The 21812-nt window shown below is 47.1% G+C and overlaps 1 protein-coding gene across 2 annotated transcripts in view; it reads right to left on the bottom strand.

The window, feature by feature from the left end:
- The window catches only part of INPP5A (inositol polyphosphate-5-phosphatase A), a 184798-nt gene that overhangs the window by 128994 nt on the left and 33992 nt on the right, over window positions 1–21812 (bottom strand). For both annotated transcript variants that reach the window (XM_008060225.1, XM_008060226.2), the window contains exon 3: window positions 7671–7758. In XM_008060225.1, the coding sequence (XP_008058416.1) occupies window positions 7671–7758 (88 nt within the window). The remainder of the gene's footprint in view (window positions 1–7670; window positions 7759–21812) is intronic.

Below are 21812 nucleotides of genomic sequence, written 5' to 3'. Positions count from 1 at the left end.
CTACCAGGCCTTGCCTTCTCAGCCCTTTCCCTGAAGCTATCTCAAGTCCATCAGCAGATAAATCCCTTCTGCTCCAAACTTAAGCCATTTAAAAATGTGTTTTCTTCAAACTTCCTCTGGGTAGATTTAGGTGGCCCCATGGAGAAAAGGGCTTTCCTCTAACACCCTGACCTCACTGCCACCTTCCCTCCAGAAACCAGGGCTTCGGTCAGGGCAAGACAGTCCTAGGAACGGGCCCCAGAAGCATGCAGAGCTTCCAGCAGGAATGCTACCTAACCAGCTGAAGACCTGAGAGGACGTGCAGAACTGCCGAGGCACCAGCTTGTGTGATGCCACCTGTAGATGCCCGTACCGGGTCCTCTCAGCCCCACCAGTCTGTAAGGATCCAGGCTAGAACCAGCTACATGCCCCCACACTCAGGTGTCCACAGCCCACATGGCCCCTCCACGAAGGGCCCAGTGACAGACACACCAGCGCCTTGGATATCAGGTTGCTGGGCCAACTGGAGGACAGGGGTGACCTCGGCCCCTCCCCAGGCCCCGCGCAAGCCTGGAGTTACCCCGATAAATACGACTGCCTCTCTTTTTTCTCTGGGCTTCCCCGGTCGGCGAATGACTGGCAAAGTTCCGTGATAGACACCTCACACTGCCGCGCCTCACTCCTGCTGTGAAACAAGACAGGGGTGAAAGGACACAAAAACAAATCTGCAGTTTCCTTCTCATTGAGTCATTTTGGACGCCGGAGTACAGAAAAGCCGTTCTCCTTCGTCCTCCTATCGATGTCCAGGCTTTTCAGGTGGTAAGTGATGTGTTTTCTATGCTCCTCTGCGTGACTGGGCAAATTAGACACATGATTTCTGTGCTTCAGGAGCAGCGGGTCGATAGACACTTGGACGGCCCTGGAAAACTTCACCCGGGCACTTGCTCAGTGTCAACCTGAGTGGGTGGGAGCACTGAGATCCCTGTGAGACTTCATGGAACCAAGGCAGTGCCGACATCCATCTCCAGCACGACAGGCGGAAGCACGCTCCAGGTAGGAATGGCGGGCTGACACAGGAACAGTGCTCTGAGGCGTGTCAGGGACGAGGCACGAGATGGCTCCCCCAGCCCCTGTCTGGTGTGCGGATATCCTTCAGACTGCTTCTCAGCCACATCTCTATCGTCCACGCAGGCGCAGAGCTCAGGTTTCAGCTCGGGCAGCCCCCGGAGACCCTGCTCCCTAAGCCTGGCCCATCTCACAAGGGGTCCTGTGCACAGCCATCCTGAGGGCTCCTGGCTGGCCGGCCACCCTGACTCCTTGTCCTTGTAACTGAGATGGTTTCTCTTAACTTCTTATATAAATCACTTTCTGACAATGTCACAGATGCATGTCACATGCCAAGTTATTAACACTGCAGATCCTACATATGGATTCAATCACTAACTCAGGTAACCGACAGAGGGCTGTTCCCACCTGACACCATTCCAGACACTTAGGAAATGCTGCTGAACTGACAGATTCCTGCCTTCATGGTGTGGATCTGACAACAGCAGAAGACCAGCACTGGGTAAGAGTCTACAGAAATGCACGGTGCTGGGAAGGAGGAGGGGGCTGCGGGGGAAGGAGCACACAGGCAGGGAGGACAGGGATGGGGAGGGGGAAAGAGGGGCCCCGGAGGGTGGCAAGGGAGGACAACTGAATGGCAGGTGGTGCTGCACCTTAGTTTTGCTCCTCAGCGCTTCCAGTTGTCCTCCAAAGGGTAGGCATCCCATGGACGGTGATGACCAGCCCAGTGTGCAGCGTGGTCCCTGCTGGCCCCAACCTTTCCAGGGTCCCTAACATGATCACTCTTGTCCCCAAGCGCATGAGCTCTGCCAGGAAGGGAGCGCAGGAAGCAGGCGAACGGGGCCCTCCCAGGTCCCGGGGCAGGAGAGGTAGTGCGTCATGAGCTGGCCTGGGCATCCAGAAAGGCCTCGGGCCCGCTTTGAGGAGCATCGCTCTGCAGGCCTTGCAGTCTCTTCTTCTCAGCAGCTCCTGCCTGGATGGAGCCACAGCACTGCACACACTTGCTTTCTTACACAGAACATCATTTATGGTCACAGAACAGAACTAGTCTTAAAACTTGCTGAAGACCAAAACTTTGAAAATCTTGGTGCTGTGGGGCTAATATAAAAGCATGACTGGGGCGTTAAAACATCTGCTAGGATGCCAAGTGCCATTAATATTTGATGTGGCCTGTGCCGTATATTCTTTTCCCTTGGGAACAAGGGTCCCTGCTGCATATGTTATCAGGTGACGCCAGCGTCTGCATGCAGCCTGTGCCCGAGTTCTTCACTGGGTACCACGCCCCTGGCTCTTCTCCCAGTTCCTGAGGTGGCAGAAGGCCGGAGCCACTTGGTCAGTCCAGGCAGGGATCTAGGCCTGGGAGAGCCGGCGCTCTGGAGAGGCACAGTCCCTGCCCCTGCCCTAGCAGCCACCTTCCTCCTGGGAGTCTTTCTTCCAGGATGCCCCTGTACTCCCTCATGCCCTCAACTGCACCCTGATGAACCCACCGATCTTTCCAACCCCTGAAGCCGAGCTCTGGACCCAACCCATGTTCTTAACTTGCAACTAAACACTAATGATTGTCACACATCAGAACAATTCCGTCATGAGTCCTGCACCCACCACTTTCCCACCCTCCACCCAGGAGGGCAGCAGGCCCACATCAGCCCACAGATTGAATTCTTGGTTCCCGCTGTTCCCTGTGCTACCCACCTCAAAGGACTCCTCGTTCACCGATTCAAAACATTTTTATTGATCACCTAGTATATCCTTGGCCCAACTCCAGGCTTCAAGGCTAGAGCAAGGAACAGTCAGAGCTGCTGCTCTGGGGAGCAGGAATTCAGGGAGGAAGATGGATAATAAACAGAACAAGTATTGAGCACAGTGAGGGTGGTCGCTGCAGGGAGGAGGAACCTGGGCCCTTCTGGGCCCTGAGGCACACGTACCCATTCCTGCCGTCCTGTGTTCAGCCGCACCAATGCCCCGGGCCAGTGCCATCAGTCCACCTAGTGAGAAACATCTCAGGCAAGTTCTCATGAAGAGGACATGGCTCCCAGGCATCAGTGCTAGTGTCAGAACACCAAGACTGGCAGCACCTCTGAAGAAACAGACTTCCAGTGCTCAACCCTCCATCAGAAAACACAGGTAATAACCTGGCCAGCCACAAAAGCCCTGGGAGGGGTCGCAGCCCGGACAGCAGCCTGCCAGGGCCACGCACTTGTCTTCTTGGTCTCTTGGCAGACCAGATGAGCCTCCTGGCTCTGTTAACAGCCACGCATTACAGTTCTCATGAGCAAACAAAATTTAGTATCATTTTTTTAAGTGCAAAAATTGACTCATGAGCACTTATGGTAGGAAACACTCAGGCTGTGAGATGCTGCGCTGGCGCCACCTCCTGGTGGCAATGAAGATGGACCTCTGCAGTTCACCAGAATCCCCTCCAGGTGAGTCCCCACTGGCAGGAGCAGCAACCCCCCCCCCAACACACTACTGCTCCCGACGCACTCACTGCCAGGCGCAGCTTCAGGTTCAACTGCTTTCTGGGAACAGGCCACTATTTTCTGATCTCTATTAATATCCATGACAGCATTTATGTACAAGACAAATTCATTTCAATTTCCTTTTTCAATTAATGGCCTATTATTTGAACCAGACTCAGCTAAAAATATTGCTCTGATACCATCAATCTTGTAAAAACTAAATTGTCCTCCGACAGCCAGAGGGCACCAGGCTGGGGCAGGAGGGTGCTGCCTGGCTGGCAGCTGCTGCCCAGTTCTCCCCAGGACCCCAGGGGTGTAGGGTCCCCTCTACCTGGACACCCAGAAGGCCTGTCAGCAAAGAACATGACGCAGAGGCACACAGGGGGCAATGGCACTCTGGGACCCAAGGGCAGCTGTTCCAGTCTCTGACAAGACTGGGATGACATGAGCACACACCCCTCTGTGCCGGCTCTGGAATGAGCTCCAGGCAAAGAGTTTGGAGCCTGCCTGACCCTCTTCCCTCGGCCAAACAAGGCTGCCCAGTCATCCAACTGGCCCCAAAGGCACCTCACTCAGGACTATGGCTGCAGGAGAGACCGGGTGGACAGCGTTTCAGAGAGGGAAGGTAGGCTCTGTACCTGCTGGGCTGAGGAGAGTAGAAGCGGTGTCAGGGAGCCCACACCACAGCCCATTTTCCCCATGAGCAGGCCCAAGACACACTCCTACTCCCAAGCCTTCTCCTGTCCCATCTTCGAGAAACTATCCAGTTATGCAGGCAAATAGAGAAACAGACTCAGAGCCTCAGATCTGGTACGGCCACCCTGTCCCTGCACTTGCTTCCAGAGACTACAGCGATTTTAAATTAGAAAATATGTGTGTTGAAGAATAGATCAATGTACAATGATTGTCAAGTACTTTAAGACACCAACCAAATGGCAGCCTGTCGAGGGCAGGGGCATGCCTGGCTCTAGCCCCCGCACTTCCTCCCACTGGAACACAGAGGTGCAGTTTTCCTTCTGGGCTTGTGCCTTTCCCACTGGGCTTGTGCCTCCTCTCACTGAACTCTCTACACACAGAGCCAGCAGCACATTCAGACTGCTCTGGTATCTCAAAATTCTGAAGGCTTTAGTTTGCTTTTCGTGTAATCTGAAATATTTTCTAATATCCTTTGCAACATTCTCTTTGACTTACGAGGTTATTTTCAAGTTGGTTTGCTTTAAAATGTTTGAGAATTTTCCATATATCCTTTTTATTTACTTTTAGTTTAATTCTTTTTGGTGAGAGAACATCTTACATGATTTTAATCTCTTACAGATGCTAAGGTTCATTTTACGGCCCAGATTCTAACGTTCTGTGGAGAATAGTTCCCGTGAACTACCTATGGCCAAAGAAAATCCCTGGAAAGGAGAGGGGAGAAGGATCCCAGAGCTCATCTGGGACTGGAATGGCTGGGGCCCAGCAGCCAGGCACAGAGGCTGGAAACAGGCGAGTCAGCCAGAGCCTCAGAAGAGCTGCTCTGGGCCTGTCTAAAAAACCTTAAAAGTCAGCCTTGAAAGGTAGTCACAGCTTTCGACTGTCTGAACAAGCCATGACTGAAGCTTCAAGCTGAAAGACACTTCTGTGGAAATAGACAAGAGCCTGACGGCTGCCCTTCTCTTCCAGTCTTTTGTGCATGTGGCTTCACAGTGCTCTGGCCACACACTCTGATGAAGGCCTGCTCTTCCTCGTCTTTGCCCCAGCACGTGACATGCCTTCTCTCTGTAGCTGTGTACACCACTGTTCTGGCTGGAGTGCCCACAGATGCCATTGTGCTCAGGGTGGTGGGCAGTGATCCTCTGTCTACCTGCATACCAGTCAACAAGAAAGGAGTGCCAGAATCACCTGTGCTGTAGACCTGCCTGCTTCTCCATTCTGGTCTGCCAGTTTTCGAATCTATGTGAGCTCTGATATGAGGGGTACACACAATGACAACTGCTGTGTCCTCTTGAGGAACTCACCTCTTTATAACTATGGAATGACTCCCCCATCCCTGGTAATACCCCTGGTTCTGAAGTCTACTTTGATACTGATACAGCCATGCCAGCTTTCTTCTAAGTACTATTTGCATAGAACATCTTCTTCCATCCCTTTACTTTAAAAACACCAGGGTCTTTATATTGCATCTAAAGGAGGCTGGGAAGAGCTGAGAGGCAGTCCTACAAAGAGGAGGCCACTGACGGCCATAGACGAGGCTCACATGCAGGGTGGTAAGGAGAGACTGCAGGCAGAGACCAGCTCTTACAGGGATAATGGGTCCTCGTAAGGTAACAAAGGACTCATGACACAACTGTTTCCAGTAATCTGACTTCAATGTGCCTTGGGATGGTTTTCTTTATGTTTATTTTGCTCGAGGCATGATGCAATATCTGGATCTTTGTATAAGTTTCATGAAATTCTGAAAAATCTCAGCCACTATTTCTTCAAGTACTTTCTCTGTTTGTTTCCTTTTCCCTGTCCTTATGGGGCTCCAGCCACATTAGACCACTGACATTTCGCAGTGATGTTCTGTCAACTTTCTAGTCCCTTTTCTCCTCCATGTGTTTCACTACCAATAGTCTCTGTGACTGTGTCCTCAGGCTCAGCCATCTTCCCTTTCTTTCTGCAGTATCTAATCTGCTGCTCAGCCAACCCACTTATTTTTCTTTGATCTTGCCCCTTTCCTCTGAAAAGGCCCCACTTGAAAACCATAGGAAGCTGGATTGTGGCAGAGGAGAGCACGAAGGTCGAGGGGAGCTGCCTCTTTATGGCAACGATGGGCAAGTCCAAAGTCAAAAGGAAGCAGTCAGCAGAGAGGAGAAACCAAGGTGGAAAGGGAGGAGGGGTTGGCGGGAGGGGCTGTGTTTTTAGGCGCCTGGGGACAGGGGCCTCAGCGCTGGCGCAAGGGGGAGCCCCAAGGCCTCTGTGTGTCCAATATGGTGGAGGTGCAGCTGCCACTGCATCTGGGTGGGGAAGCCTGGAGGAGTGCCATGCAAGGAGAGAGACGGAGGATGCAGGATTCTCCAGACTCAGCTGCCGCTGGAGACAGCAATCACAGGTATGTGACTACCTCAGGAACCGAGGAATTACTTAAGTGGCACTGGATGCCGCAGATTTAAAGACTGAAATCTTGTCAGAGGACCCTCTGACCCAAAGGACAACTCCGAGGTCACACCCCCTCCCCCGCCCCACAGGGAGTCCCACCTGGCCTGGGCACACATGCCATCTCTCTGTGCAGCTGGCACGGGGGCTAAGCACCTGCTCTGACCAGGCGTCCTGGGGCAGGGGAAGAGCTGGAGAGCACTCTCACACCACTGCTGCCTGCAGGGAGGAGAGGACAAATACCCAAGTACCGCTGGGCACGGTGATGGGACACAGGGGAGGTGAGGCGCACTGGGAAACAAGAAGCGGGGAGACTGACCCAAAGTCCAAGACTTCCCCAGCGATGGGGCTTAAGATGTGTTTCTGAACCAACAACTGGTCATTGGAAACCTACCCCACATCTCCTCCCTGAGCTTCCCACTCCCTTCCCAGGCACCTGGCTACACGGCTGTCATGCCCACTGGGGTCACCCTCTCCCATGCCCGCCAGACCAGGGGCTCACAGAGAAGGAACGAGTCTTTCTAAGCGAGTGGACAGCTCTGGCCCATTCCTTGCCCACAAGCAGCAGCCTCTCTCTGAGGCAGACTTGCCCCGGGTACCTGCTTAGGACTCACAAAGGGACAGGCTGAGAACAAGAGTGGGGCTGGTGACAGGCTGCTCTGCAGAGAAGATCCAGGTTTCAGTTTCTTTCTCATCTTTGTACAGCCAGAGCCCCAAGTCCCTCTCACTTTCATGCATATCGAGGCCCTGAGCCCTCCCTCCCTGGCTGTCACTCCCAGCTCCCACTCTAAAGTCCTCTGGACCGGCTGACGCAGAGGTACACGACAGCGGCTGACTGAGGACCTAAGACCCCGCCTGTGTCGGGCTACCTTCCCTGCCACGCCAGCCGTGGACTCAGACCACTGAGCAGGCTGCAGGGATGTCAGGCACGAAGGCATTGGTGAGTGGCAGGGAGCATCCAATCACCCTTCCTCGCTTAATTAGAGGGAGCGCTGGCCTCGACAGACGGTCGCCTTCTCTGACACAAGCACCCGAGGGAGGGAGACTTACTGTGAAATGCTCCTGGGACTTGTAGTCTTCATCCAGGTAGACTCGAGCCCTGTTGTACTCCTTCATTGCATCACTTGACAGTAGCTCTCTGGAAGGAGGAAAGTAAGTTCCTTAAGCAAAAGCCACACGGAAGCCTGGCAGCTTACAGGGTGCGCGTGGGGCCCAAAGATGCGGCTCAAAAACACCATGCTTTCCATCACCCTGAAAACATCATCAACCAACTGTGGAAAAGGAGGGAAGGAGAGGGAGAAGGAGAGAAGATGCATGAACAGTGAAGCAGCAGCCACAGCAGACACCAAGACCTGCCACGTGCTTGCAGCACATGGGGTGCAGGCTCCTCGCCACAGGCTCTGGTCTCCACGCAGTCCTATGCAATACTGACTCTGAGACCTCCTAGGGATGGAGACACCGAGAGCTTGTCCAAGGTCACATGCCAAGGAAGCTTGACTCCAAACTCTGGGGGTTCTCCTGACTGTTCCTGTTTGGTTCTAACAGAGAAATCAGTCCTCCAGTAGCCACTGGCATAGGGAAGTAGCCCAGTCAGTTCTGTCCTTGTCTGCTCCTCACAAGAGTGAAGGTGAGGCTCATGATCAAGTTGCCATGGCATAAGGAAGGGAAGGATCCTGGACTTCCCTTCCTGTTCAACTTATTGGTCACATTTTACAATCAGGAAAGCCTTAAGCAGACAACCTCTCCCTCGCTGTAAAGCATGGGAGGAAGCCACCATGGACCATCTAGGCACGTGAATGGGGGAAGAAAGGGCCTCCTCTGCTCATCTGTCTGGCCCTCCCCCACCCCCCCACCCCACCCCTGACCTGTGCTTGCTCAGCTGAGAGGCAGTGGGAAGGAAGGACACAAGAACCGTGTAACTCGGCCAGTTCGGGAAGAAGGGTGTTCCAAATCCAAGAAACAAAAGCAAGTTGGGAAAGGCACAGCAAGAGAGGAGGATTAGCCTTGCCAGACTCAAACTGATCCTTGGGTAACTCAACTGCTGGCAAACACAACCTTCAAAATGCTTTAAAGGAAGAAAACAAGGCTCACCCACTAAACAATAAAACATGCATAATGTCTGGCATCAAATCAAGAATTAAGATGTGACCCATAATAATATGAAAAAGCATTCCATAGAAAAAGACCCAGAAAAGACAAAAATGATGCAATTACCTGAAAGAAACAAAACAGCTTTAAAATATGATCAGAAGTCGGGCACAGAGGCTCACGCCTCTAATCCCAGCACTTTGGGAGGCTGAGGCAAGAGGACTGCTTGAGCCCAGGAGTTCAAGACCAGCCTAGGCAGCATAGTGAGATCTCGTCTCTAAAATAAAATTTAAAAATTAAAAAAAAATATGATCAGAGACCGGAAGCAAAACATGAACATGATAAAGTAAGACAAGATACAAAAACCGTAAGTGAAATTTCTAGAGCTGAAAAATACAATATCAGAAATAAAATAAATTTGCTGGATGGACTTCAGAGCAGATTAAAACCTACATAAGAAAAGATCAGTAGGCTGGGCTCGGTGGCTCAGCCTGTAATTCCAGTGCTTTGGGAGGCTGAGGTGAGCGGATTGCCTGAGCCCGTGGGTTCGAGACCCACCTGGGCAACTTGGCAAGACCTCATCTCTACAATAAATCAAAAAATTAGCCGGGTGTGGTAGCGCACGCCTGTAGTTCCAGCTACTTGGAAGGTTGAGGCGGAAGGATTGCCAGAGCCCAGCAGGCGAGGCTGCGGTGGCTGGGAGTGGCCACTGCACTCCAGTCTGAGCGACAGAGTGAGACTCCAACTCGAAAAAAAAAAGAAAAGATCAATGACCTAAAGATATAATAGCAACAAAAACTATCCAAACTGAGGAAAGAGGAAAAATGAACTAAAAATAAATTTTAAAGAGTTTCAGGGGCCTGTGGGACAATATCAAACAGTTTAACTAAAATCAAAATTAGAATCTGACAACAAAAGAGACAGGAAGGAAAAGAAAAACAATATTTAAAGAAATAATGGACAAATTTTCTCCAAACTTGAGTAAAACTATACAAACTCATAGAAAAAGCTCAAAGAACTTCAAGCAGGATAAACATAAAGAAAATCAAACTAAAGTACAACATAATCAAGTTGTTGCAAACCAGCTACAAAGACAACATCTAGCAGTCAGGAGAGAAAAAAGGCACATTATATACCAGAAAATTAAGATGAGAACAAAAGATAAATTCTCATCAGAAACAATGTAATACAGAAGACAATGGGATGATATCCTTAAAGTAGAAAGAGAAAAAAAATTGACAAGCTAGAATTCTCTTTCCAACAAAAATATCTTTCAGAAATGAAGACAAAGACCTTTTTCAGACAAACAAAAGGAGAGAAAATGCATCAGCAGCTGACTTGTGCTAAAATAAATGTTAAAGAAAGTTCTTCAGGCTGAATGAAAATGATGCCAGATAAAAACCAGAATCCACACAAAAGAATAAAGAGTACTAAAATGGTAAATTAATCAGTAAAAACAAATGACATTTTTTTCTCACTTCTTAGTCTTTTTAAAGACAATTGACTATTTGAAGCAAACTTAATGACGTATGTTAGGTATAACGTTGGCAGAAGTAAAACACATCTAACACGAGCACAAGGATGGGAGAGGTGTAATCATTCCACCGCAGGGCTCCTAAACCACACGCGAAGTGGTGCAATCATGTTCAAGCTCGCAGGAGTGTCCCTGTCTACTGGCAATGGTGGTGCCCGGTGGTGTTAATCCACGCTTCCTCGCCTGCATAACATGCCCAGCTTCCCCAGCTGGTGTTGCTCTCTTTTTCTTTTTGACTTGTAAGAGTTCGTTATATATTTAGATGCCAATTTTTGTTAGTGAAGTGTGCTGTAGATATCCTTTCCCAATGTGGCTTAATTTTTACTGTGTTTAGAGTACCTTTACTATAAATAAATTTTTAGTTTTAGCATGGTCAAATTTATCACTCTCATCTTTTTAGCCTGTACTTTTTGCACATTTTTGAAATTAAATTTTATTATGGAGATGTGGGGTACAAGTGAGGATTAACTATATAAGTAGGTTTCATGCAGGTGAAGCTTGGGCTTCTAACTGGCCCTCACTCCCCCTGGCTTAGAACCAGGTACCTTTGTATCGTTACGTGCTCTCACCCTCTTCTCTCTCTCACTCTCCTAGCAGTGCCCCGTTGCCGATCCCTCCTTTGTGTTAATGTGAATAATGTTCAGGGCTCACTTATGAGTGAGGGCATGTGGCTTTCAGTTCTTTGTTTCTGTGACAGATCACTTAGTATGATGGTCTCCAACTCCATTCAATTTGCTGCGAAGTTAACGATTTTGTTCTTCTTTATGGTTACATAATATTCCATCATGTATATATACCACATTTTCTTTCTCCAGTCCACTTCCAATGGGCAGCAGAGTTGGCTCCATGTTTTTGTTATTGTAAATAGTGCAGCAATAAACATGCGTGCACAGGTGTCTTTTTTGTAGAATGATTTATGCTCCTCTGGATATATTCCCAGGAGAGGGATTGCTGGATTATATAAAAGGTCAATTTTTAGTTCTTTTGGGAAATGCCACACTGTTTTCCATAGAGGCTAAACTAGCTTACATTCCCACCAACAGTATAGAAGCATTCTTTTTTCTCCACACCTGCGCCAGCATCTGTTGTTTATTGACTTACTAATGATGGCCATCCTTAACGGAGTTAGGTGGTATCTCATTGTAGTTTTGATTTGCATTTCTCTGATGATTAGTGAGGCTGAGCATTTTTTCATGTGACTGTTGGCTACCTGTATACCTTCTTTTGAGAAGTGTCTGTTTATGTCTTTTGCCTAATTTTTAATGAGGCTGTTGGTTTTTTCCTTTCACTTCATTTGAGCTCCTGGTAGATCCTGGATGTTACACCTTTGTCAGATACATAATTTGCAAAAATCTTTTTCCCATTCTGTAGGTTGTTTCTTTACTCTCTTGATGGTTTATTTTGCTATGTGAAAGCTTTTCAGTTTGATGAGGTCCCACTCATCTATCTTAGCTTTTATGGCATTCACTTCTGGGGACTTGGTCGAGAATGTGTTGCCTACTCCAATGTGCAGAAGGGTGTTTCCTACATTTTCCTCTAAGATTCTCGTAGTTTGAGGTTTTATGTTTAAGCTTTGATCCATTTTGAGTTGATTTTTGTATATGACGATACGTAGGGGTCCAGTTTCATTCTTCTACATGTGGCCAGTCAGTTTTCCCAGCACCAAATGCTAAATATAGTCTCCTTTCCCCAGTGGTTGTTATTGGTGGCTGTGTCAAAGATGAGTTGGTTTACAGACCAAGTTTTTGCTTCCAGAATCTCTGTCCTGTTCCATTGGTCTATGTGCCTGGTTTATACCAATACCAGACTTTTTTGGTTACTGTAGCCTTGTAGTAAAGTTTAAAGACTGGAAGTGTAATACCTCCCACTTTGCTCCTTTTGGTAAGGATTGTTTTGGCTATTTGTGCTCTCTTTGTTTCCATGTGAATTTGTGTATTGTCATTTCCAGGTCTGAGAAAAATGATGTTGGTAATCTGATGGGTACTGCATTGAATCTGTGGATTGCCTTGGTTAGGATGGACATCTTGACAATATTGATTCTTCAGATTCATAAACATGGAATGTTTTTCCATTTGTCTGTGTCATCCTTGATGTCTTTGAGCAGTGCTTTGTTGTTCTTATTGTAAAGATCTTTCAACTCTCTGGTTAGGTGGATGCCAAAGTATTTCAATTTTTGGTGGCTATTGTGAATAAGATTGAGCTTTATATTTAGTTTTCTTCCTGCTTGTTGCTGTATACAGAAATGCAGCTGTATTTTGCACCTTGATTTTGTACCCTGAGAGTTTACCAGAGTTGATTATCAGCGTGAGGAGGCTTTTGATAGATTCCCTGGGCTTCCTAGGGTATAGAATCATATCATCAGCAAAGAGGGATAACTTAACTTTCTCTTTTCCTATTTGGATACCCCTGATTTCCTTCTCTTGTCTGACTGCTCTGGCTGGGACACCCAGCACCATTTTGAACAGGAGGGGTGAGAGTGGGCCTCCTTGTCTTGTTCCCGTTCTTAGTGGGAACGCTTCCAACTTCTTGCCCATTGAACAAAATGTTGGCTGTGGGTTTATCATAGATGGCTCTTACTATTTTGAGGAATGTTCCTTCTATGCCTAAGGTGCTCAAGGGTTTTCATCAAAAAGGGATGTTGGATTTTGTCAAAAGCTTTTTCTGTGTCTAATGATATAATCATGTGGTTCTTGGTTTTATATCTGTTAATGTGCTAAATTACGTTTTTGGCCTTGTGAATGTTGAAGCAGCCCTGCATCCCAGGAATGAAGCCCACCTGGTCATGGAAGATGATCCTGATGTGTTGTTGGATCTGATTTTGCTAGAATCTTGTTGGGAATTTTCGTATCTATGTTCAATCAAGGAGATTAGCCTTTAATTCACTTTCTTTAATGGGTCTTTGCCAGGTTTGGGTATCAGTATGATGTTGGCTTCATAAAAATGAATTGGGGAGAGTTCCATCATTCTCAATTGCCTGGAATACTTTCAGTAAGACTGATATCTGTTCCTTCTTGTATGTATATCTTGTAGAATTCAGCTAGGAAGCCATCTGGTCTAGAGCTTCTTTCACTGGGAAGATTTCTTGTGAGTGAGTTGATTTTCTCGGTTGTTTGGTCTGTTTAGAGTTTAAATTGCTCCTTATTTCAACCTTGGGAGATTGTGTGATATCAGAAAGTCCTCTGTTTCCTTTAGGTTTTCTAGTTGATTTGCATACATGTATTTATAGTAACCTCTGACAATCTTTTGAATTTCTTCAGGGTCAGTTGTGATTTTACCTTTTGCGTTTTTAATTGTGTTTATTTGGACTTTCTCTCTCTCTTTGTTTTAACCATTCTGGCCAAGGTCCCGTCAATCTTATTTTATCCTTTCAAAGAACCAGCTTTTTGTCTTGTTGATGCTTTCTATGATATTTGTGTCTTCTATATTCTGTAACTGTGATTTTATCTTGGTGATCTGGATTCTTCTGCTGAAGTTAGGATTTAGATGATCTTGCCTTTCCATCTAGTTTAAGGTGTGACATTAAGCTGTCTACTTAAGATCTTTCTGTTTTATTGATGCATGCAATGCTATTAATGTTCCTCTCACCACTGACTTCATGGCATCTCAGAAATTCTGATGTGTCCTTGTTTTCATTTGTTTCCAAGAACCTTTTTATTTCTGTCTTGATTTCCATGTTGACCCAGAAGTCATTCAGCAACATGTGGTTTAGTGTCCACGTCTTTGTGTGTTTTGGGAGATCTTGTTGGTGATGATATTTATTTTTATTCCACTGTGATCTGAAAAGATGAATGCTATTATTTTGAACTTTTGAATTTTGTTCACTCTTGATTTATGTCCGATAATATGATCGATCTTGGAGTACGTTCCATGTGCTGATGAGTAGAATGCATACTCTCTAAATGTCAGGTAGAATGTTCTGTAGATGTCTGTCAAATTGAGCATCAAATTGAGGTTCCAGATCTTCTTGGTTTTTTTGCCTCAATGATCTATCTAAAGCTGTTAGTGGGGTATTTCGATCTCCAACTATGATTGTGTGAGAGTCAACATCCTTCATCCTTTCTCAGATTTCTTAATAGTTGTTTTATAAAACCTGGTGCTCCTGTGTTGGGTACATATATGTATAGGAAGGTTATTTCTTGCTGGTGGATTAAGCCTTTTATCATTATGTAGTATCTTTCTGCATCCTTTTTAACTTTTGATGGTTTGAAGACTGCTTTGTCAGATATCAGCATACCTACACCTGCCCTCTTTTGCTTTCTGTTTACATGAAAGATTGCTTACCATCCTCTAATTTTGAGCCTATGGGTGTCCTTTGCAGTGAGATGAGTTACTTGGAGGCAGTAGACTGTTGGATAGTGCTTCTTTATCTAGTTTGCCACTGTATGTCTCTTCAGTGGTGCATTTAGTCCATTCACATTCAACTTGATTACTGAAATGTGAGAGTATATCCCTGTCATAAGGTTCTTAGGAACTTGCTTTGTTTCCTGTTTACTTTTATTTGTATATATGCGTATTTTCATTTTTGTGAATGCTCTGTATATTCTGTTAACTCTGCGCTTGCCTGTACTTTTGTGATGGTATGACTCTTTTTTTTTTTCCTTTTTCTTTTTTCCTGTGTTCAACACCTTCTTAAGCATCTCCTGAAGGGCTGGTCTGGAGGCAGCATATTCTCTTGGGGATTGAATGTATGGGAAGGATTTTAATTATTCATCACTGATGAAGCTTTGTTTGGAAGGATAGGAAATTCTTGGCTGGAAGTGCTTATCTTTAAGCACATTTAAGATTAGACTCCAGTTCCTTCTAATGGGTCTTCCCCAGTAGGCAGTCTGACCTTTTTCTCTTGCTGCCTTTATGATTTTTCTTTCATGTTTATTTTGCGGCAGTGGATTACTATGAGCCTTGAGGATGGTCTTCTCATGGTACCTTGTGAAGGTTCTCTAAATCTCTTGTGCTTGGATGGTTACCTTTCCAGTGAGATGTAGAAAGTTTTCTTGAATGACTTCATGGAATGCTTGTTCCATGGCGTTTTCCGTTTCCCTTTCTGCTTCAGGGATACCAATCAGGTGTAGATTTGGCCTCTTGACATAACCCCACATCTCTCAAATGCCTTGCTCCTTCTTTTTAAGTTATTTTTCTATGTTGTTGATGGACCAGGTAAATTCCATATTTTGGTCTTTGAGTTCTGAGATTTTTTTCCTCCACCTGCTTCTTATGCTTGTAACAGTGTTCTTAATTTCCAGGATGAAGCTTTTCATTTCCATTACTTCAGAATGGGCGTTTTTGAAATTGGGTAAATCTGCTTTTACTTCCTGTATGACTTCACTGAGTTTCATTTCTAGTTACCTTGGTTACTGTTCATTTTTGTCATCCAATCTCTAATTTCTGCAGCTGTCATCTGGGGCAGGTCATTCTGGGGGGGGGAGCAGATTATTCTGAGGGGAGCAGGTCATTCTGGGGGATTTCCATTGTTTGTACTCTGATAGCTTTCAGACGTTGTCTCTTTATGACTCTGAGGGCCGTCCGTATTTTTTCATTGATTTTTATTCGTGACAGGTCTCTCTTTGCTCTCTATACTTTCTCTTTTGATTTGATGTTCTGAAGCTATGCAATTACTCTCTGTTCTAGGGACCTTTCTGTGGTTCAACAATATGTCCCTCAGTCAGACACAGAGAGGCATTCATAGCTGCTCCTTGCTCCATCTTGTGGCCAGTTTCTGTGATTGCAGAATCTCTCCTACTGCCAATCCAAGTCAGACCAGCTTTCAGCCCCCACTGTTAGCACTCTGCAGGGAAATGGGTCGCAGTTGGCTGTCGGTGGCCTATAACCCAGGAGCCTTCTCGCCGGGAGAGCCCTCATGTGTCTTTCATGTTGCTCCTTCCGTTTGCAAGTCTGTTCTCTGCTTTTGAAATGGAGCAAGTTCTCTGCTGCGGAGAAGGGGGTGGGTTCTGCCCTACCAGGATGCAGGGCTTGGCGGGGGTTCTTCCTGATCTGGTTGGAGAGACTGCCACTAGCCACTGGCAGTGCACACCAACCAGGTTCGCTCTGTAGGCAGGCCCTCCCCACCTGTGAGCCACCAGCCTAGTGGGAAGCTGTGCTCACAGCAGCTAGCCCTGCATGGGTCTTTCTCTTGTTCCACTTGGGCTGTGGTTACCCACCACTGCACCCTGCCCAGGTCTCCTCCCATGTGGGACCAATGACTCGCACACAGCTAAGAGTGGGCGAACAGCCCCAAAGCATCTCTGGCTCATTCACCCACTTTCATCTGCCAGGCAGGGCTTCAGTTCTTGTGCGAGCCTGGTGCATGGCATCCAGATTCCCACATCTTCCGTCGCCTTCTGGTCTCCACGTGTTCAAAGAGACCTTTGCTGGGTACAGGGTACTTCACCCATCCAAAAGTGTTCAAGGTGTCTCCATTTATTAGTGGCTGGGTCCCTACCCTCTGCCTTACTCAGTGACAGAGGTAGTGGTCTGCTGTTCCATGGTAGCCATGGAACAAGAATCTTTCTGCATATTTTTAAAGAAATCTCTTTCTGTCACTATAAAGATATTCTCCTGTATTTTAGACTGATTTTTTAAAATATTGCCTTTTACACTTATATACACTTATATACTACAACTTAAATTCATTCTTATGGCAGGTGAGTGAGAAGTGGCTATATATGATGTGAAGCAGGGAATTTCATTTTCCCAACAATGGAAACCAACAATCCCCATGCTACAGCCCATATCACCGCGTGCTGGGTATCCAGGTACAGCTGGGGAGAGTCTGGGCCAAATGTTGACTCTGCTCTGCTCAACCTACAGGTCTGTACCTGCATGACACCTCCCTGTCAACTGCTTCACAATAAGCCTGGGGTCTAGCTGCATAAGAACACCCATCAGCTGGGCCCGGCGGCTCAGTCTGTGATCCCAGCACTTTGGGAAGCCGAGGCAAGTGGATTGCCTGAGCCCAGAGGTTCAAGATCAGCCTGGGCAACTTGGTGAGACCTCATCTCTACAATAAATCAAAAATTAGCTGGGCGTCGTAACATGTGCCTGTAGTTCCTGCTATTTGGAAGGCTGAGCTGGAAGGATCACTAGAGCCTAGCAGGTCGATGCCAAGGTGGCTGTGAGTGTGCCACTGCCCTCCAGTCTGGGTAACAGAGTGACTCCAACTCAAAAAAAACAACAAACACCCATCTTGTTTTTCTTCAGAATTATTTTAGCTACTCTTGACCTTTTACTTTTCTACAGTAATTTTATTATTAGTTTGTTGAGTATTAGGAAAAAATGCCAAGAAAAAGATTTCAGAAGATTTTGGATTATTTGGGGGAAATCTGGCAGCTGTTTTTAGCAGCTGAAAATCACCCCTTTGTTATCCTTGAGGACCTTGTGTGTTGGGACTTCAACACGAAGGGCTTCTGCCACTGCATGACACCCAGTACCAGGACAGCGAGGACTAGGTGGCTGGACTGACAGAGACTGGACCATCTGAAGGCTCGTCATGCTCATGGTGGCACCAGGCTGAGAGGGATTAGCTACTCCGTATGGATCCAGACGCCCTGTGACTGTTTCAACCAACAAAGTGCGAAGTGAAGTTTCATGACCTGTGAGGCTGGTCATAGAAGGGTTGCATGCTGTGAGAAAGTCAAGCCACATCTGAAGTCCAGGGGAGGGGACAAGAGGCCCCCACAACACGTGTCAGGGCCTTAATTTTGGGGATACAGAGGATGGGCTTTATTGTGTGGCCCCTGTGGAAAAACACCATCCACCAAAATGGTCTTCAATAACACTCTGCAGCTGTTTTACCCAAAAGTCTTACACATTTTTATTTTTCATTTGTATTATATTTATATAGAGTAATTAAATAACAAAATATTTTTTACTATGTTTATGAGGAGACTCCTAAAACTTTGTGGGAAAATGGAATAAAAAGAAAAATATAAACTTTATTTCTCAACATAAGCTCCATGAAGTTGGAGACAGTTTCACAAATGGCTACACCAGCCATTTAGTTCACCCCTAACGAACTGAGGGTCCTAGGAATCTAACCATGTCAATGCTGTCTTTTTTACTTTTTTAACTGAGGGGAAATGGGTGCTTTTTACAGATTTTTTTAAGATTAGTAAACAAAAATAAGTCAGAAGAGCCAAATTGGGGCTATAACGTGGATGTCTAACAATTTTCATTGAAACTCTTGCAAATCTGTCCTTGTTTGACGAGTGGAATGAGTAGGAGCATGAAAATGGTGGAAAAGACTCTGGCGAAGCCTTCTCGAAAGTTCTTCCGCAACAGCCATGGCTAACTTTCTCAAAATACTCTCATAATAAGCAGATGTTATCATGCTTTGGCCTTCCAGAAAGCAAATAAACAAAATGCCTCGGCATGCCAAAAACTGTTGCCATGACCTTTGCCCTTGACTGTCTGCTTTTCCTTTGACTGGACCACTCCCACTTCTGGTAGCCATTGCTGTGCTTGTGCTTTGTCTTCAGGATCATTCTGGTGAAGCCATGTTCCATCTCCTGTTACAATTCTTTGAGGAAATGCCTCAGAATCTTGATCCCCCTGTTTAAAATTCCCATTGAAAGCTCTGCTCATCTGCAGCTGATCTGGGCACAACGGTTTTGACACCAGTTAAGTGGAAAGTCTGCTCAACTTTAATTTTCTAGTCCTAATTGTGTGAGATGAACCAGTTGAGATGTCTGTGGTGTTGGCTATTATTTCTGCTGTTAATTATAAACGTTTCTCAATTAGGGAGCAAACCAGATGAATTATTTTCCTCAGAAACTGACGTGTATGGTCTGCTGCTATTGAGCGCCACCTTCAACATCATCTCAGCTTTCTTAAAATGAGTTATTCACTTGTAAACTGCTGATTTCTTTGGGGCATAGTTCCCATAAACTTTTCGTAAAGCATAAATGATTTCACCATTCTTGCACCCAAGTGTCATCATAAACTTGTTGTTTGTTCTTGCTTAAATTTTAGGAGAATTCATGTGGCTCTGAAAGGGGCTCTTTTTTAACCAATATCCTGCTTAGTGCCTCAAACCAGATCCACTGCAGACATGTTATAACAAGATAGTACACATTTATTTTGGTGGGGAAAAAAAGAAATCCATGTACAGTTTTTTTGTAATACACATTTTCATCAACTCTTTAAAGACTTCCTGTATTCCTAGTAACCTTGAGTTTTTGTCATCACCATCAATGAGATTCCTGAAGACTAGAGGGGCAAGAGTTATAACTGATACCTCCTCTACATAAGGATCTTCTAAACATTTCCTTTACCCAACATATGAGATACAAGTTACTCTGAGACTATATTTTAGGAAGCACATACCCACAGTAGCAACACTTTACAATGTAGAGGTACCAATTACTTTCCGGGCCATATGTTCTTTTCTGTTAGCTGGGTACCAGAAATGAGTAGTACTGGGAGAGGGAATCAGACTTTAGCTATAGCAACTTTATAATACACAAATGGAACAGTACAATGTGATCTATTCATATGTGTTCAAACAGATCAACAGATCATAGTTGGGGTTTTCTTGTCTGAAGAAACATGTCTTCTGAACTTTCATTGAAGAAAGCAGCTCCAGTTCCCAGCTGTTCTGGGTGAGTGCGTTGTGACTGCAGGTGGAAAGCCCTGTGCACTGCTCTGGTGGGCTGGTACCACCCAGACCAGGCTGACTCTGCTCTGCAGCACTTCCCACCTGGGGCCAGGTTGCTGGAGGCTCTGTGCAAGATGACCCTGGCCCCAGTACATGCTGCCTCTGCTCTGTCCAGAAGGTATTTCAGAATACCTGCAGGGAGAGTGCCTGTCACTGTCAGTGTGAACACAGGCAATGTCGGGCTTCTACCTGAGATCAAGTGGCCTCAGGTATCTATATCTGTATCTGTAGCTAACAAAGCATTTCCCAGCTCCACTCTTGCACGAGACCCAGACTCCAACCAAAACCCAGATGTGGCCCAGGCACCTCAGACTGTGGACAAAACCAGCCATCAACATCCCCATAGCAGGCCAACCATGGACACACATTCAGGGAGTCCTGGCCCTAACTGTGTCACCTGGAGGGCTATGTGCTCAGAGAGGCCACCTGGGCAGAAGGGGGCAGGCAGTCCAAGCAGGAGGGAAATCCGCAGAGAGCCAAACCCTTAGCCAGGCCAGGAGCTTGTCCTGTTGCTCCCAAGCATGGCTCCAGCAGCTCCCCCAGGAGAGCCTACAGCCTGGGTGGCATCGCCAGGAACCTCCCACCTTGTCCCTGCCCACCTTCAGCAGGAGCCCCTGACACAGGGGAATGAGCTTAGCAGAGAGGCTGAGGCTGCCTCTCAGCTCCACCCACACTGCAGAATCCAGCTCTCAGTCCAGGCTGCCTGGCCAAGGCCAGAACCACAAGCCTGAATGTAGCTCCATGCAGGCCCACGCAGGCCTGGGAGAGCAGGTCAGGAGAGGCCGGGTCCAGCCACAGGAGGTACACATGGTATCCTCTCACCCTCTGGGAAGCAACGCCAAGCAGTCCTTCACAGGAATATTTCAATGGCATTCCGTCAGTCACATACCGTGTGGGAGACACTCCCAGTTGTGAATGAGTTGGCCCCCAGTGTCCCTCTGCAGACAGGACAGTCCTCATCAGCAGGCAGGGTTGAGCAGCTGGGGGCAGCACTGACTGCTCCTCTCCTCAAACTCATGCCAGCTGCAGACTGGGGGGGTAAGGGGCAGCCAAGGGCTGGAGCTGGCATGGCCACCAGAGACCCTCAGGACAGCACCTACAGGGGAGTGAACTGAGGCCAAGGGCCAGGTGCTCAGAACCCAATCCCGGGCAGCGCCAGGGCCATTGGGACTGCAGCCTTTGGAGAAGTCACCTCCTACTCAAGGATGGCTCCAAGCATGTCAGCATCAATGTTTCTTCTTGAGAACTTCTGATAAATCAGCTATGTTCACAGTTGTGACCTTCTAAATGATTTCCTTTAAAGTCATGTCCCAGGAAGAATAAAGAAGACCAAATGCAATCCTGATGAGGTTCCTCCATTCTTCCAGAATCGCAGTCCATTTTCCCATTGAAAAGTACATTTATAGTTTGGAAACCCCTAGCAAAAATGTTTGCTCTCCCTCTTCACTCTCTGGTGAGTCTGGTCACAACCAGGAAGCTTCCAAATGTAAGATCCCGCGGGTGAAGGCAGAATGGGGGCAACAGTGCCTGGGAGCAGATGAGGGCTTCCCACGGCCCTCAGCTGGAAGGCCAAACCAGAGGAAGGAGGACCCTCTGGCACCATTGGCATCGATGGTCTGACAGGGATCCCATTCTGGACGAGGCACTCAAGGCGGAGTTGCCTGCCTGCTCCTGCCCCAACACGTCCACCCCAAGCACCACCCTGAGGCCACAATGCCCCTCTTTCCAAGCAAGACCGAGGGGGGCCTGCCCTCTTGGGAGCTACAGAATATGTGCATCGGGACAACACGTATGGCGCCTCCTTCCAAATTACGGAGACTTCCCCTCCACAGACAACTAAGGCTTGGCACTGAGCTCCCTAGGACAAATGCTGCTAGGCAGAAGCTTATCCTGTCTGTTGTCCACCACAGCTGGCCACAGT

Source organism: Carlito syrichta, unplaced genomic scaffold (genome assembly GCF_000164805.1).
Source record: "Carlito syrichta isolate Samal-C Ts95f unplaced genomic scaffold, Tarsius_syrichta-2.0.1 Scaffold304560, whole genome shotgun sequence".
Lineage (NCBI taxonomy): Eukaryota > Metazoa > Chordata > Mammalia > Primates > Tarsiidae > Carlito > Carlito syrichta.
Note: the sequence above shows the minus strand (reverse complement) of the source record. Positions and strands in the feature narration are given on the sequence as shown.